The 14,162-nt window shown below is 36.5% G+C and overlaps 2 protein-coding genes across 16 annotated transcripts in view; one reads left to right on the forward strand and one right to left on the reverse strand.

Moving 5' to 3' along the window:
* Window positions 1–13,349, reverse strand: part of LOC127841140 (zinc finger protein 600-like) — a 188,286-nt gene extending 174,937 nt beyond the window's left edge. For 2 of the 6 annotated variants that reach the window (XM_052369758.1, XM_052369762.1), the window contains exons 1-6: window positions 13,170–13,349; window positions 12,418–12,559; window positions 10,847–11,045; window positions 10,113–10,259; window positions 9,601–9,673; window positions 7,845–7,966 (exon numbers count right to left, since the gene is read on the reverse strand). In XM_052369758.1, coding sequence (XP_052225718.1) covers window positions 7,845–7,871 — 27 coding nt within the window. In that variant the 5' untranslated portion in view covers window positions 7,872–7,966; window positions 9,601–9,673; window positions 10,113–10,259; ... (1 more) ...; window positions 12,418–12,559; window positions 13,170–13,349. Of the gene's footprint in view, window positions 1–631; window positions 1,168–1,722; window positions 5,069–7,844; window positions 7,967–9,600; window positions 9,674–10,112; window positions 10,260–10,846; window positions 11,527–12,417; window positions 12,560–13,169 lie in introns of those variants that run through there. The other 4 variants (XR_008030720.1, XM_052369763.1, XM_052369761.1 and 1 more) reach the window with 4 other exon arrangements.
* LOC127841134 (uncharacterized protein CXorf38 homolog) overlaps window positions 1–14,162 on the forward strand; it is a 335,137-nt gene that overhangs the window by 269,240 nt on the left and 51,735 nt on the right. The gene's annotated exons all lie outside the window — the stretch shown is intronic.

Consider the following 14,162-nt stretch of genomic DNA (forward strand, 5'->3'; position numbering starts at 1 on the left):
ATGATACGCGGCATGACTATGTCAACATGTTGCTAACCTTGTTAGAAAAAGACACAATAACTCTGCATGGTGTGGTTTTCAAGAAGCATCTTAAGTTAAATTTTATTTTTATCTTTAAATTGGGAATTTTTCTTCGAAAATATCATCATTATGTCAATGTTATTTGAGGAATACCAAAAACATGCATGTCTTTATTTAGTTAAGAAATACAAAACATTGTAATTTTGAACTTAAGTGAAAATATTTAAGAAATGACTTGAGATGTTTCTGGAATACGACCCCTGATCTACACTACACCAACATACTACACTTCATTCACTTGAGAAAAGACCTATCAATAAACTTTACGTTAATCGGTATTTTGGTTGGCGGAACACCAATTTATCTCGGTTTCAACCTTACAATGCCGAGAAATGTTCACATACTGCCATAAAAAAAAACATGGGCAAGGAAAGTAAGTACAACCTCCTTTAAGATATGGGAGTGGGAAATATCCAAATCACATTCGGACAATGCAACGTGTATAGTCAAATATTAGCAAATGTCGCATTCCCAGACATTTGTTTCCAAATCTACCAACAAACACCTACATAGAAGAAGAAAAATAGCAAGTACTGGAAAAATACCTTACCATTTCTGTGGTTATTCCAATTATCCAAACACCGGTTTGTAAACTATGTGCAAATGAATGAACACAACGTACTTATTGCAGAAATTGAACACTTTACACACACTGAACAGTAACATGCAATAGACTATAAAATATGATTTGATAATGTACGATATTTATACGTTTTAGAATCAACTCAACAACAATAGTGCGAGTGTGAATTGTCTTTCATTATCACCATTTAACATAACTTCTTCACAGTTTGTTACTTCAAAGTAACAAACACACTTTAATTAAGACCATCAAGGCGAAATTAAAGACATACTTACCAGTAATTATCACATTTTAAAACATTAAGAAAGTGTGGACAGAGTGTTTATTGACCATGAAATTAGAACAAACTGTGAAAACTTAAATTAAATAAACCATAATAACTTTACAAATGCTTTCAACAATATTTATTTAAAATAATAATAATAACCTCTCTACTGATTTATAAAAAAAACAACACAAAATCGATATAAATTGCAACTCAACATTTCAAGTTATTCAAAGGAGAACAAGAGCACCGCCTTGCGGGTGCAGACCGCTCATCTATTTTCTTTTTAAAGGTGAAGGGACTCTCATTTTCAATCACAAAGGAGGGAGGAGTGGAGTGAAGAGGGGTGTATAGTGTGGGGTTGTGGACATTTATTACATTATCTTCCAAAAAAGCGAAAAAAAAAAAAAAAAAAAAAAAATCGGGGGGGGGGGTATAGTGTGAGGGTGTGGTGATAATTTGTGAGATGATCTTAAAAAAAAAAAAAAAAAAAAAAAAAAAATCAAAAAAAAAAATTTGGGGGGGGGGGGGTGGGGGGGGTGGGGTGGGGGTATAGTGTGAGGGTGTGGTGGTCATTTGTGAGATGATCTTATAAAAAAAAAAAAAAAAAAAAAAAATTAGGGGGGGGGGGGGAGGGGGGGGAGGGGGGGGAGGGCACGGGGGATGGTTTGGGTGAAGTCTATTGTGGTATGTCAGGTAAGAGTAGTTTCATCAAAGTATCAATCAAATCTAATCATAAATAAAGAAGTTATGGCAATTTTAGCAAAATTTAATAATTTGACCTTGAGAGTCAAGGTCATTCAAAGGTCAAAGTAAAATTCAAGTTGCCAGGTACAGTAACCTCATGATAGCATGTAAGTATTTGAAGTTTGAAAGCAATAGCCTTGATACTTCGAGTGGATCGAAACACAAAATTTAACCATATATTAAAAGTTACTAAGTCAAAAAAGGGCCATAATTCCGTAACAATGACAACCAGAGTTATGCAACTTGTCCTTTTACTGTACCCTTATGATAGTTTGTGAGTGTTCCAAGTATGAAAGCAATATCTATGATACTTTAGGGGTAAAGTGACCAAAACATAAATCTTAACCAAATTTTCAATTTTCTAAGTATAAAGGGCCCATAATTCCGTCCAAATGCCAGTCAGAGTTACATAACTTTGCCTGCACCGTCCCCTTATGATAGTTCATAAATCTTGCAAGTATGAAAGCAATAGCTTTGATACTGTAGGAATAAAGTGGACCTAAACACAAAACTTAATCAAATTTTCAATTTTCTAAGTATAAAAAGGGCACATAATTCTGTCAAAATGCCAGTCAGAGTTACATTACTTTGCCTGCACAGTCCCCTTATGATAGTTAGTAAGTGTTGCAAGTATGAAAGCAATAGCTTTGATGCTTAAGGAATAAAATGGACCTAAACACAAAACTTAACCAAAATTGTCAATTTTCTAAGTATAAAAAGGGCACATAATTCTGTCAAAATGCATGCCAGAGTTATCTAACTTTGCCTGCCCAGTCCCCTCATGATAGTAAGTAAGTGTACCAAGTTTGAATGCAATAGCATTGATACTTACTGAGAAAAGTGGAACTAAACGCAAAACTTAACCAAAATTTGCAATTTTTTAAGTACAAAAAGGGCACATAATTCTGTCAAAATGCACGCCAGAGTTATCTAACTTTGCCTGCCTAGTCCCCTCATGATAGTAAGTAAGTGTACCAAGTTTGAATGCAATAGCATTGATACTTTCTGAGAAAAGTGGACCTAAACGCAAAACTTAACCGGACGCCGACGCCAACGCCAACGCCAACGCCAACGCCAACGCCGACGCCAAGGTGATGACAATAGCTCATAATTTTTTTTCAAAAAATAGATGAGCTAAAAATCACTTCAAAATCTAAATTCCAATATTCATGTACTTTACTAAAAGATTTAAAGGAAAATGTAAAGGAAAACTAACAAAAGATTATCAATTGATTATGTTCTCCCATTATAGAACCAGAAAATATATGTTTGTACCAAATTAAAAAAAGTAAATGTTATTTGTGAACATATATTCTGGAGTTAATTCATTTTAATATTCATTTTTTACAAAGGAATTAGACTTCCTGTGAACTAAATAATGTAATTCATGTAAAGCTCTTTTAAAACACTTTTATCTCATTATTCCAGAGAACTTACATGTAGTAAGGCATAACTCGACCCAATTATATCTTACTGTTATGTTGCTTTCTTGGACAAACTTTAAACAAGAAACCGTCGGAGACGGGTGATGCTCCCCAAAGGTTTTTTTTTGTCAAAATATTGCACTATATATTCAGATAAAAGGAAACGTTTTGAGGGGCATAACTTTGGACAAAATAATACGATGGATGGTTAAATTCAAATGGTTCATAACTCTCACAATAAATCATCTAACCAGAACCCACAAATAACATGCGCATCTCCTCAAGGTAGTTAAGCTTCCCATAAAGCTTCATTGAATTCCAGTCAGTAGTTGGGGAGAAATAGCCCGGACAAGAATTGCACTATATGTACAGTTTATAGAAAATTTCAAAGGGCCATAACTCTGTGAAAAATCATCCGACCATAACCGGCTGATAATATGCACATCTCCTGTTGGAAGTGAAGCTTCCCATAGTTTCATTGAATTCCCGTAATAAGTTGCCGAGAAATAGCTCGGACAAGAATTGCACTATATGTACAATGGAAAATTTCAAAGGGCCATTACTCTGTGAAAAATCAATCGACGAGAACCAGCTGATAATATGCACATCTCCTCTTGGTAGTGAAGCTTCCCATAAAGTTTCATTGAATTCCAGTCATTAGTTGCTGAGAAATCGCCCGGACAAGAATTGCACTATATGTACAGTTAATGGAAAATTTCAAAGGGCCATAACTCTGTAAAAAATCATACGACCAGAACCGGCTGATGATATGCACATCTCCTCTAGGTAGTGAAGCTTCCCATAAAGTTTCATTGAATTCCGGTCATTAGTTGCAGAGAAATAGCCCGGACAAGACTTGCACTATATGTACAGTTAATGGAAAATTTCAAAGGGTCATAACTCTGTGAAAAATCATCCGACCAGAACCGGCTGATAATATGCACATCTACTCTTGGTAGTGAAGCTTCCCATAACGTTTATTGAATTTCAGTAATTAATTGCTGAGAAATAGCCCGGACAAAAATTGTGCACGGACGGACACACGCACGGACGGACGAAGCGGCGACTATATGCTCCCCAAATTTTTTTTAGGGGAGCATAAAAAGAGATGCAGGATTTTTAACAAAGACTTTAGAAGGTATCATACAATTTAATCATTGATTAATTAAAGCGTTTTATGAATTTGCAAGCAATACGTGTACATTTTGTATCAAGTTTGCTCAGTATCTTCAGTTCATATTGCCGTCTTACATTTTGTAGGTTTTAAATAATAATATCAGAAAATGGACAGGCAGAGTCTTTCTGCTAATTTTGATGACTGACACATCAGTATAATTTTTCCTTGTAAATGTAAGTACAATTATACGTTCCAAATGTATGTTTTATACCTATTCACCATAATCTTAGCATATTGATGTGTTGTTCATCTAATATTTGCCAGTATCTTTCATTATCAAAATTTCAGAAAAATGAGTTCCATACAGTTTGCTACTTCAAAGAACAAACAACAACATAAGTATTTTCCCATTTCTTACTCATAACTTAAACAGTTCTTTTACTGAGGGATATTCTGGCAACTAGTTGGGGCACACCCTTGAAATTGTCTGCTGTCCAAACAAGCCTCACTCTGGGAAAACTGGGCTTAATGCATGCACTTAAAGTGTCATCACAGATTAGCCTGTGCAGTCTGCACAGTCTAATATGGCAAACTTGCATGGATTTTTTTGTTTAAAGGAGGTCTCCTCAACCGAAATCCAGAGTCTGCAGTTAGTGTCGTCCCTGATTAGCCTGTGCACAGGTAAATCTGGGATGACACTTAATGCACATGCATTAAGGCCTGCTTTCCCAGAACTCGACTCAGTTAAACTCCAACACCAAAACACCACAAGGCCCAAGTTTTGGTAGCTCTTCAGTATCTGCAGCTTCTATTGAACTTTCTCTTCTCTGCCTTCCCAAGTCTATCTTTGTCTGCAACACATTTTAATAACTAAGCCTTGCTCTGGCAAAACAGGGTTTAATGCATGTGCGTAAAGTGTCATTCCAGATGTAGTCTGCAAAGGCTCATGAAGGACGAAACTTTCTACTTTTATGGATTTTTTTGTTTCAATGAATACTCTTCAAGACAAAAATCTATGGTAGGCAGTGTTGTGTCTGATTAACCTATGCAGACTGTACAGGCTAATCTGAGACGACACTTTATGCTCATGCATTAAGCATCGTTTTCCCAGAGAGAGGCTCCATAAAATTTATAATTAATTTAAATTCGTCAAGCGTCATTGAACAAAATATCCTTCAGTATAATAATATTTTAATATATTTCAATATTATGAATAAACATAACATGTTTCTGTAGGACTAAGATGTCCCCATATTCCACTTTTGTGTTCTTTTAAAGTAGGGAGATGGGTGCTATGCGCGCAGCGCTGTCTATGATGGTTAACATCTGTTAAAAATTATAATTACAACAAGAGATGTGTTCGTCAGAAACACAATGCCCCCTTTTGCCCCGCTTTGAAATAATTATTTTTTTGACCTTTGACCTTGAAGGATGACCTTGACCTTGAACTTCCACCACTCAAAATGTGCAGCTCCAGGAGATGCACATGCATGCCAAATATCAAGTTGCTATCATCAATAGTGAAAAAGTTATGGCCAATGTTAAAGTTTTCGGACGGACAGACGCCATATATTAGACATTTGACCTTGAAGTATGACCTTGACATTTACCTTTCACCACTCAAAATGTTCAGCTCTAGGAGATACACATGCATGCCAAGTATCAAGTTGATATCATCAATAGTGAAAAATTTATGGCCAATGTTAAAGTTTTCAGACGGACGGACAGACGCCATATATTAGACATTAGACCTTGAAGGATGACCTTCACCTTTCACCACTCAAAATATGCAGCTCCATGAGATGCACATGCATGCCAAATGTTAAATAAAAAAAAAGTTATGACCATTAAAGTGTTCGGACAGACGGACAGACTGACATACTGGCGGACAGTTCAACTGCTATATGCCACCCTACCGGGGGCATAAAAAGCATCAATATATGCCAAACCTATCTGAGACAACCATCTTCACATTAGACCTTCAACCTGTAAGAGTAACATTTATCTTGGAGGGAGGAAGGCCGGTGTTACATCCAACACATTTTCTTTTTACAGTTTACATTAGCCTTAAGATATTAAAAAATATCAATATTTTGCAAAGTTATTGCAGGGTCAGGAATTTCCATATCTGACCTTTGATCTCAAAGTGTAGCCTTGACCTTTGAGGTAAAGACACAAAAAGTTACAAGCAATACACTGTCTTATAATGGTTAACATTTGTGCAAATTTATTTTAAAACCCATGGGCCATAAAACCGGTACATGAGAAAATTTAAGTTAAATTTCTGCCACCTTTGACTCTTTTGGGAATGTCTGCTAGCGTGACCTTGACCTTTGAGGTGAGGATACTGCTGATACAAAGAGCACATCGTCTAACCATGGTTATCAGTTTTAAATAAATATCTTAAAATCCATCATCATACATGGCAAACTTATGGCTGAGACAGGAACTTTAAAGGAAGAAACTCGCATTGTTATGGGCTGCCTTCTTTAAAGAGGGCACACAAATCTAATTGATTACATAATGAAGGAGAAATTCTTAAGTAAAGAAAACATAAAAAAGTCCCTGTTTAATCAAAAACAAGAGCTGTGTTTGTGAAACACAATGCCCCCTATTGTGCTGCTTTGAAGCCAGATATTTGACCTTTGACCTTGAAGGATGACCTTGACTTTTCACCACTCAAAATGTGCAGCTCCATTAGATACACATGCATGCCAAATATCAAGTTGCTATCGTCAATATTGCAAAAGTTATGACCAAGGTCAAAGTTTTTGGACAGAATGACAGACAGAACGACAGACAGACAGGCCAAAAACAATATACCCCCAATCATTTGATCCGGGGCATAAAAAAGATATGCCTTTATTGTACATAAGGTTGCAGAAGCCTAATTTTATACAAATTTTCAATGTGCATGTTGTGAAATGGAAGTCAATTGGATCCATTGAGAAGAGGAGTGAGTTTACCAACAAATTGCTGGCCAGCAAACGATTAAAAGTTGCAAGTTTTCACCCCTTTTTCATCATTTAAAGAAGAATAAACTTTTTATCCTCATAAATATGACCATCGTACTGTTTTTTGTTGATGTATCATTTAACATACCCTTTTTTATATTTGGATTAGTTCTAACATGTTTGATAGATTAGCAGAATGTTCATAAATTGTTTGCTATCTTTTCAGCCTTTTTCGAAGTTTTCCACACAGTCACAGCTGCTCCAAAAGCAACACCTTGTGGCATACTTTATAATGATAATTCATTATTAAGCTTCACTCTGGGAAAACAGTGCTTAATGCATGTGTGCAAAGCATCTTTCTATATCAGCCTGTGCAGTCCACATAGGCTTATCAGGAACGCCAATTTCATCTCCTGGGGAGTTTTTCGTTTAAAGGCGATCTCTTGCAAAATGTGCGCGAAAAGTGTCATCTCAGATTAGCATGTTTGGACTGCACAGGCTCATCTGGGCCGATACTTAAATCACATGCATTAAACCCTGTTTTCCCAGATATGTAGTTTACTATGGTGTTCACATCTTACTAGACTCTCTGGGTATGTGAGACCCATACAGTCTGCTCTGACGGAATGCTGCTGCAGCCTGACTGAGTGTGCTCTGTCTGTGTAAGACTTACTTGACTCTCTGGGTATGTGAGACCCATACAGTCTGCTCTGACGGAATGCTGCTGCAGCCTGACTCAGTGTGCGACTGTCTGTGTCAGACTTCTTGAGCTCTGCCACTTCTACACGACTGACGCTGAAAACATGGAAACAAGAACAACTGTTGACCGCGTTAGCAAACTTAGTGATTTTATAGTGGTCCCAAATAAAAGGACTTCTTGCTTATGAGACCTAGAAACGTTGTGTGACATTATAGCAGACAGGAGTTATGTTGGCCAAATATGGCATAAGACCAATTTTTGCATGACCTTGGTCATATATTCAGAGAATGTTTGATAAAGATGAAGTCAAACAAACTTCAATAGAGCCGCTATACCATTGCGGTTTTTTCCTTGTTAAGCAAGGGCCTTATAAAGGACCCTTCCCCTAAGAGAAAGGTCCCTTCCCTTAAGAGAATTTCATTTAAATTATGCAATTTTCCCCAAATATCAAGCTTACTTAGGGAATTGTTTCCCTTTCTCAGTTTTGCTGATAATTTTCCCCTCAATTTGGAAGGCCAGACCAGACACTTTTCCGTAATCAAGGAAAAAAGCCATGGTATAGTCCGTGTATACACACATTGAACAATGGTCCTTATTACTTTCTTGCAAACTTCTTTTTTGATCAGTGTATTCAATAAATATTTTCCGGCTAAGTGTTGGTTATTGCAGAAATAGCAAACGGTTTGGAATTCAAATGCCAGAGGAATTAAACCAGGAGGGAAATGCCCCGAGTGGGTTGGTAAAAAGTATTGGAATGACAAACTTTTGGTTACCATCTAAAACCAACACTTTGCAAGACATAATTTCAATTGTACTAACTAATTTTTTCATTCTTCTTGCATTTAAAGAGATGAGGTCACATACCCCATACTCAGAGAGATGAAGTCGCAAATAGGTCAGTCAGAGAGATGAAGTCACATACCGGTCAGTCAGAAAGGTGAAGTCACATACTGGTCAGTAGAGAGATGAAGTCGCAAATAGGTCAGTCAGAGAGATGAAGTCACATACCGGTCAGTCAGAGAGATGAAGTCACATACCGGTCAGTCAGAAAGGTGAAGTCTAATACTTGTCAGTCAGAGAGATGAAGTCACACACTGTTCAGTCAGAGAGATGAAGTCACATACTGGTCAGTCAGAGAGATGAGGTCACATACTGGTCAGTCAGAGAGATGAAGTCATATACTGGTCAGTACGAGAGATGAAGTCACATACTGGTCAGTCAGAGAGATGAAGTCACCTACTGGTCAGTAAGAGAGATGAAGTCACATACCGGTCAGTCAGAGAGATGAAGTAACATACCAGTCAGTACGAGAGATGAAGTCACATACCAGTCGGTCAGATGAAGTCACATACCGGTCAGTCAGAGAGATGAAGTCACATACTGGTCAGTCACAGAGATGAAGTCACCTACCGGTCAGTCAGAGAGATGAGGTCACATACTGGTCAATCAGAGAGATGAAGTCACCTACTGGTCAGTAAGAGAGATGAAGTCACATACCGGTCAGTCAGAGAGATGAAGTCACATACCGGTCAGTCAGAGAGATAAAGTCACCTACCGGTCAGTCAGAGAGATGAAGTCACATACAGGTCAGTCAGGGAGATGAAGTCACATACCGGTCAGTCAGAGAGATGAAGTTACCTACCGGTCAGTCAGATAAATGAAGTCACTTACCGGTCAGTCAGAGAGATGAAGTCACCTACCAGTCAGTCAGAGAGATGAAGTCACATACCGGTCAGTTAGAGAGATGAAGTCCTCTGTGAAAGTGACTCTGGAGTTCTTCACTGGACTCGGTTCACCAACATCTGTGAAAGGAAGACCATTGGAACAATGTGTTTCATATTTAAACATATGCTTGTCTATATTTTCTATTTAGTTCCGTATTTGATATCCTAACATTACATGCTAAACAGCAGTGTTCTCACAAAAATGAGTAGCCAGTTATATTTTCAAAGTCCAGCGACTAAGAAATTGAATATTAAATTATATTTTGCATTGATATTATGGGAATGAGTAACCAATGAAATTCCCGGCTGTCGGTGCTTCCGGAGAACACTGTCTACAGGTTTCAATAGATATTTGTAAAAACTTGGCAGCTTTTAACTCCAATGGAGCAGAACAATACTGTAAACTTGAATTATGTCAATGGTCCATTTTTCCTAAAAAATACTATTTTTATTATCCCTTTTTTCAGTTATTTAACTCTTTATTAGTTGTTTCCTTGAGAACATATTAAATAGTCACCGGGTCCCTTTCTGTCTTCTTCTTGCTGTTTATTCATTTTCCTTTTTTCTCCTTTTTTACTTTGGGTTTTGATATAACTGCCTCATCCAAAGTTGCCAAGAAATCATCTGGCAATTTCTTACTTGAAAGTTCTTCCAGTTTTTTTGCCTGCACATAAAAATGCACTTTACCATTTTTATTTAGATATATTTAATCATTCAGTCAGAAAAATAAAACCTCAAGAATTTCAATGCACACAAGCTATAATATATATATATATTGCCCAACTACTAAAACTGAGTATTAATTTTGTTCAGTTGCACTGTTCATCCCTTGTTTAAGACTAAAACATAAAGATAAAATTAACAAATTTAAACAAAGATGAAAAAAGCAGTCTATATTTCTTCTTTACCCTCATATTCATTGCCCAACTGCTAAAACTGAGCCTCATTTTTGTTTATTTGCATATTTTATCTTATATTATTAAGACTAGGACACAAAAAACAATCCCACACCTTTTTCATTTTGGGAAAACTGGACTTACTGCATGTGCAAAAAGTGTCATACCACACAGGTTGAGTGGGACGACACTTTCTGCATCTGCTGAAATTTTATTAAGGAGAGACATCCTTTAAAATGAAAATTACATAAAAGAGGAAAGTGTCGTCCCCGATTAGCCTATGGGAACTGCAAAGGTTAATCTGGGGCGATGCTTCATTAGCATTTTTACACATATATTTAAACAAAGTTCTCACACATTTTGTGCCTTGAACTGTGCATCCAGTTTCCTCCGCTGTTCTTTCTTCACAGACTGCCCCCTATCCACCTGCCTAATGGCAGACCGCGGCTCCGCCAAGACCGACATCTTGCTGCCATGGAAACCAACATCATCCGGGGCCTCATCATCGCAATTGAGCTCACCTTGACCTGCATCGTTCCCTTCATCAGAATCATCTGAAATTAGTGCTTAATTGATTTATGTGAGGCCAAACAAAAATAGGTCCGTTTCTGGTCTCCTTGGAAAAAATACAGGGTCGGTAGGTAGGGATTTTTTTCTTCTTTTGTACTAGAATGGAAGGCTTCTAAAGCTTATAATAAGAAATACATGTATATATATATGCTTTCTTTGCTGGATATTACATCTTATATGAAAGAAAATGAATTATTTTTTTTGTTTCTTGTTTTGGCGACCCCAATAAAAAGTTGGGCCTGACTAGTGTTGTCTCAGATTTGCCTACGCAGTTTGCTATTAGTGCTATTAAAGTGCACATGGCACTAGCATCTCTTGCATGGCAAAACAGGGTCTCAATAAACAAATTTGACATGAATTTCACAGGAATTATATACATTTTGAAAGGCAAATCATTTTATTTTGAATTGTTTGCATAAGTTTAGTGGATATTCAATTGTTTTCTTATTTCACTGGAATTACGCCACTGAAAGATATGTTCTGGAACATTTTTTAAACAGCGAAATTAATGACTCAAACACTTTATTTCATTTAAATAAGACATTTTACATGTATATAAAAATTTACAGAAGTTAATCAGAACCTTGATTATAAAAAGAAAATGTATGCAAGATGTTGAAAAATGTTGAAACATGACCTATTGAAAAAGTTCACAATTGAAGTTACCTAATAATTAAAACAAAACAGTACACTAAACCCTATCAACATAGAAGCATCATTAACAATTATCTGTCATACACATACATGCCAGACGTCCCGATCTTGGCTGGACAGTCCTGCTTTTGAGGTGTTTGTCCCGGTGTCTCGATGTGACACAATTTGTCCTGACATTCGTAAAAAACAACTGAAATTCTATAAGTTCACAATAACATTTTCTAATCAAGCTCTGTCTGGCTTAAATTACCATCGCTAATCCCTTTATTGCCCCCATAAACAAACCATATCTACTAGTCGAGTGATCCAGTGTTGTTTTTAACACCTTTTCAGCGATCTATCGGCAAATTATTGATTTTAAAGGGCATTCACACCATGGTGTTTTTATGATAGGGGTTGCTTATTCCTAGTGATAGATGCATCGTAGTGAATTTAAAGCAGACGGCTTTTGTATTTCATGGCCCAAATAAAGTCCAAAGATATTATTACGCTGTATTCTGTGTATTATACCACCCGAGGTTAACAAACCTGTAAAAACACCAATTTGGTATATCAAACAAACTGAGCGCGGACCGGTACAAATCGATGTTTCGCATAGATTTACTTTCGTTTTTGACTGATTTTCAGAAAACAATATGACCATATTGCATCAATCTAAATTTAGAGTTAATTGATGTTTGGTTGAATAAAAACAGTGCTCACGTCACACATCACGTTGAACGATTACACCTGCCTCTGTCCCAAATGGATGTCAAATAGAGGCATGCCCCGAAATTTCACGTCATGGATTCCTCTGCATAGTGCCCATGTGTGTTTACTTCCGAAAAATGGTGAATGTCTCACTCTGTGTTCATGAAATTATCAAACACATTTATCGTCAATTTTTGCGAGAAATAATAAGGTCTTGTAAGTAATATACTAATTACTGACTACAGTAAAGGTGGCATGATTGATCGTTTTAGATGTCCTGATTTTTGGTCAAATGTCCTGACAATTTAAATGGAATGTCCTGATTCGGATCTGAAAATTTCTTACATGTATGCAACATGTACCTAGTTTGTTCAATAAACATACTGTTCAATCTAAGACTAAATGTAACACTGTCAGGGCACTGAATTGTTTTGTTGAGCAGTTAGTTTTATTTCCCCAATTGCAATAATCCAACTCCCGGCTACTGACCCTCCAGGTCGCTTTGAGCTGTATGTATGTACTCATAAAAGCTCAAACCATTCAAGAGCAACTATTAATTTCCCCAGACAACTGCCGCATGCGTTAAAGACTACCAACACAAACTTTTAAGCAATTTTCAATTTTTGATGACCAACAACTTGCCTTAATAAAGCAAGAATTTAATTAAATAAAATAACACTATTCGAAAGCGGATACGAAATACAAATATTTTAAAACGTCCGGAAAATACTGTGCTGTCCGGAAAATAGTCTCTAACAGTATACCATCATGATTTGGTTTTGGAGTTTTTTCTGGATTTTCATCTTTATTTAAATCTGAGAACAGTTCAGTTTCAAAAGCCTCGCCATCTTTGTCCTGTCTTATACGACCTAAACGACGTCTGGTTTTCATTTTGTTGTAAATACAACCTCAAGTTTTGTAAGGAAATGTTATCTTTGGTGTTTCTTACCTGCACACCGGGTGCGGGAATTAGGGACGATACGGACCATGGATAATACGGCCCAGACCATACAGCCCAGATAAGCGGACCATACGGCCCAGATTTGCGGACCATACGGAACATATCTAAATTAATTTTCATTTCGTGTTTCACTTCCTGATATTGTATTAATACTAAAGTTGACGTAATGAATTGTATGACTAATTATAATCATGATTGATTGTTCGGGAGTATACCGTAGATGTAGATGTAGACTACATACTTGTTTAAATTTTGAACATTTGCGGACCATACGAAACATGTCAGAATTAATTTTCATTTTGTGTTCCACTCCTTGTATATTGTATGAATACAGCTAATAAAATATTAAAGTTGATGTTAAGACATAAATGACAACATAGTTGATTAAATTTGAACATATGCGGACCATACGGACACGATTTGCGGACCATGTCTACATTAATATTCATTTCATGTCCCACTTCCTTCAATAATGTTCCAATAAATTTAATAAAATACTAAAAGTTGCTGTAATAACATGAATTAAATGACAACATACATGTACTTGTTTGAATTTGAACATTTGCGGATCATACGGCCCAGTTTAGCGGACTATACGGCCCAGATTTGCGAAACATACCGAACATGTCTTGCACATGTTATTTCGTGTACCGCTTTTTTCCAATATTTTATCAATGAATTTAATAAAATAGTAAAGTGGCTGCAATTCTTTAATGACGACATACTTGTTTAAATTTTTTAGTGGCTGTAATTTCATTAATGACAACATACTTTTTTTAAATTTGAACATTTCCGG

Source organism: Dreissena polymorpha, chromosome 8 (assembly GCF_020536995.1).
Source record: "Dreissena polymorpha isolate Duluth1 chromosome 8, UMN_Dpol_1.0, whole genome shotgun sequence".
Lineage (NCBI taxonomy): Eukaryota > Metazoa > Mollusca > Bivalvia > Myida > Dreissenidae > Dreissena > Dreissena polymorpha.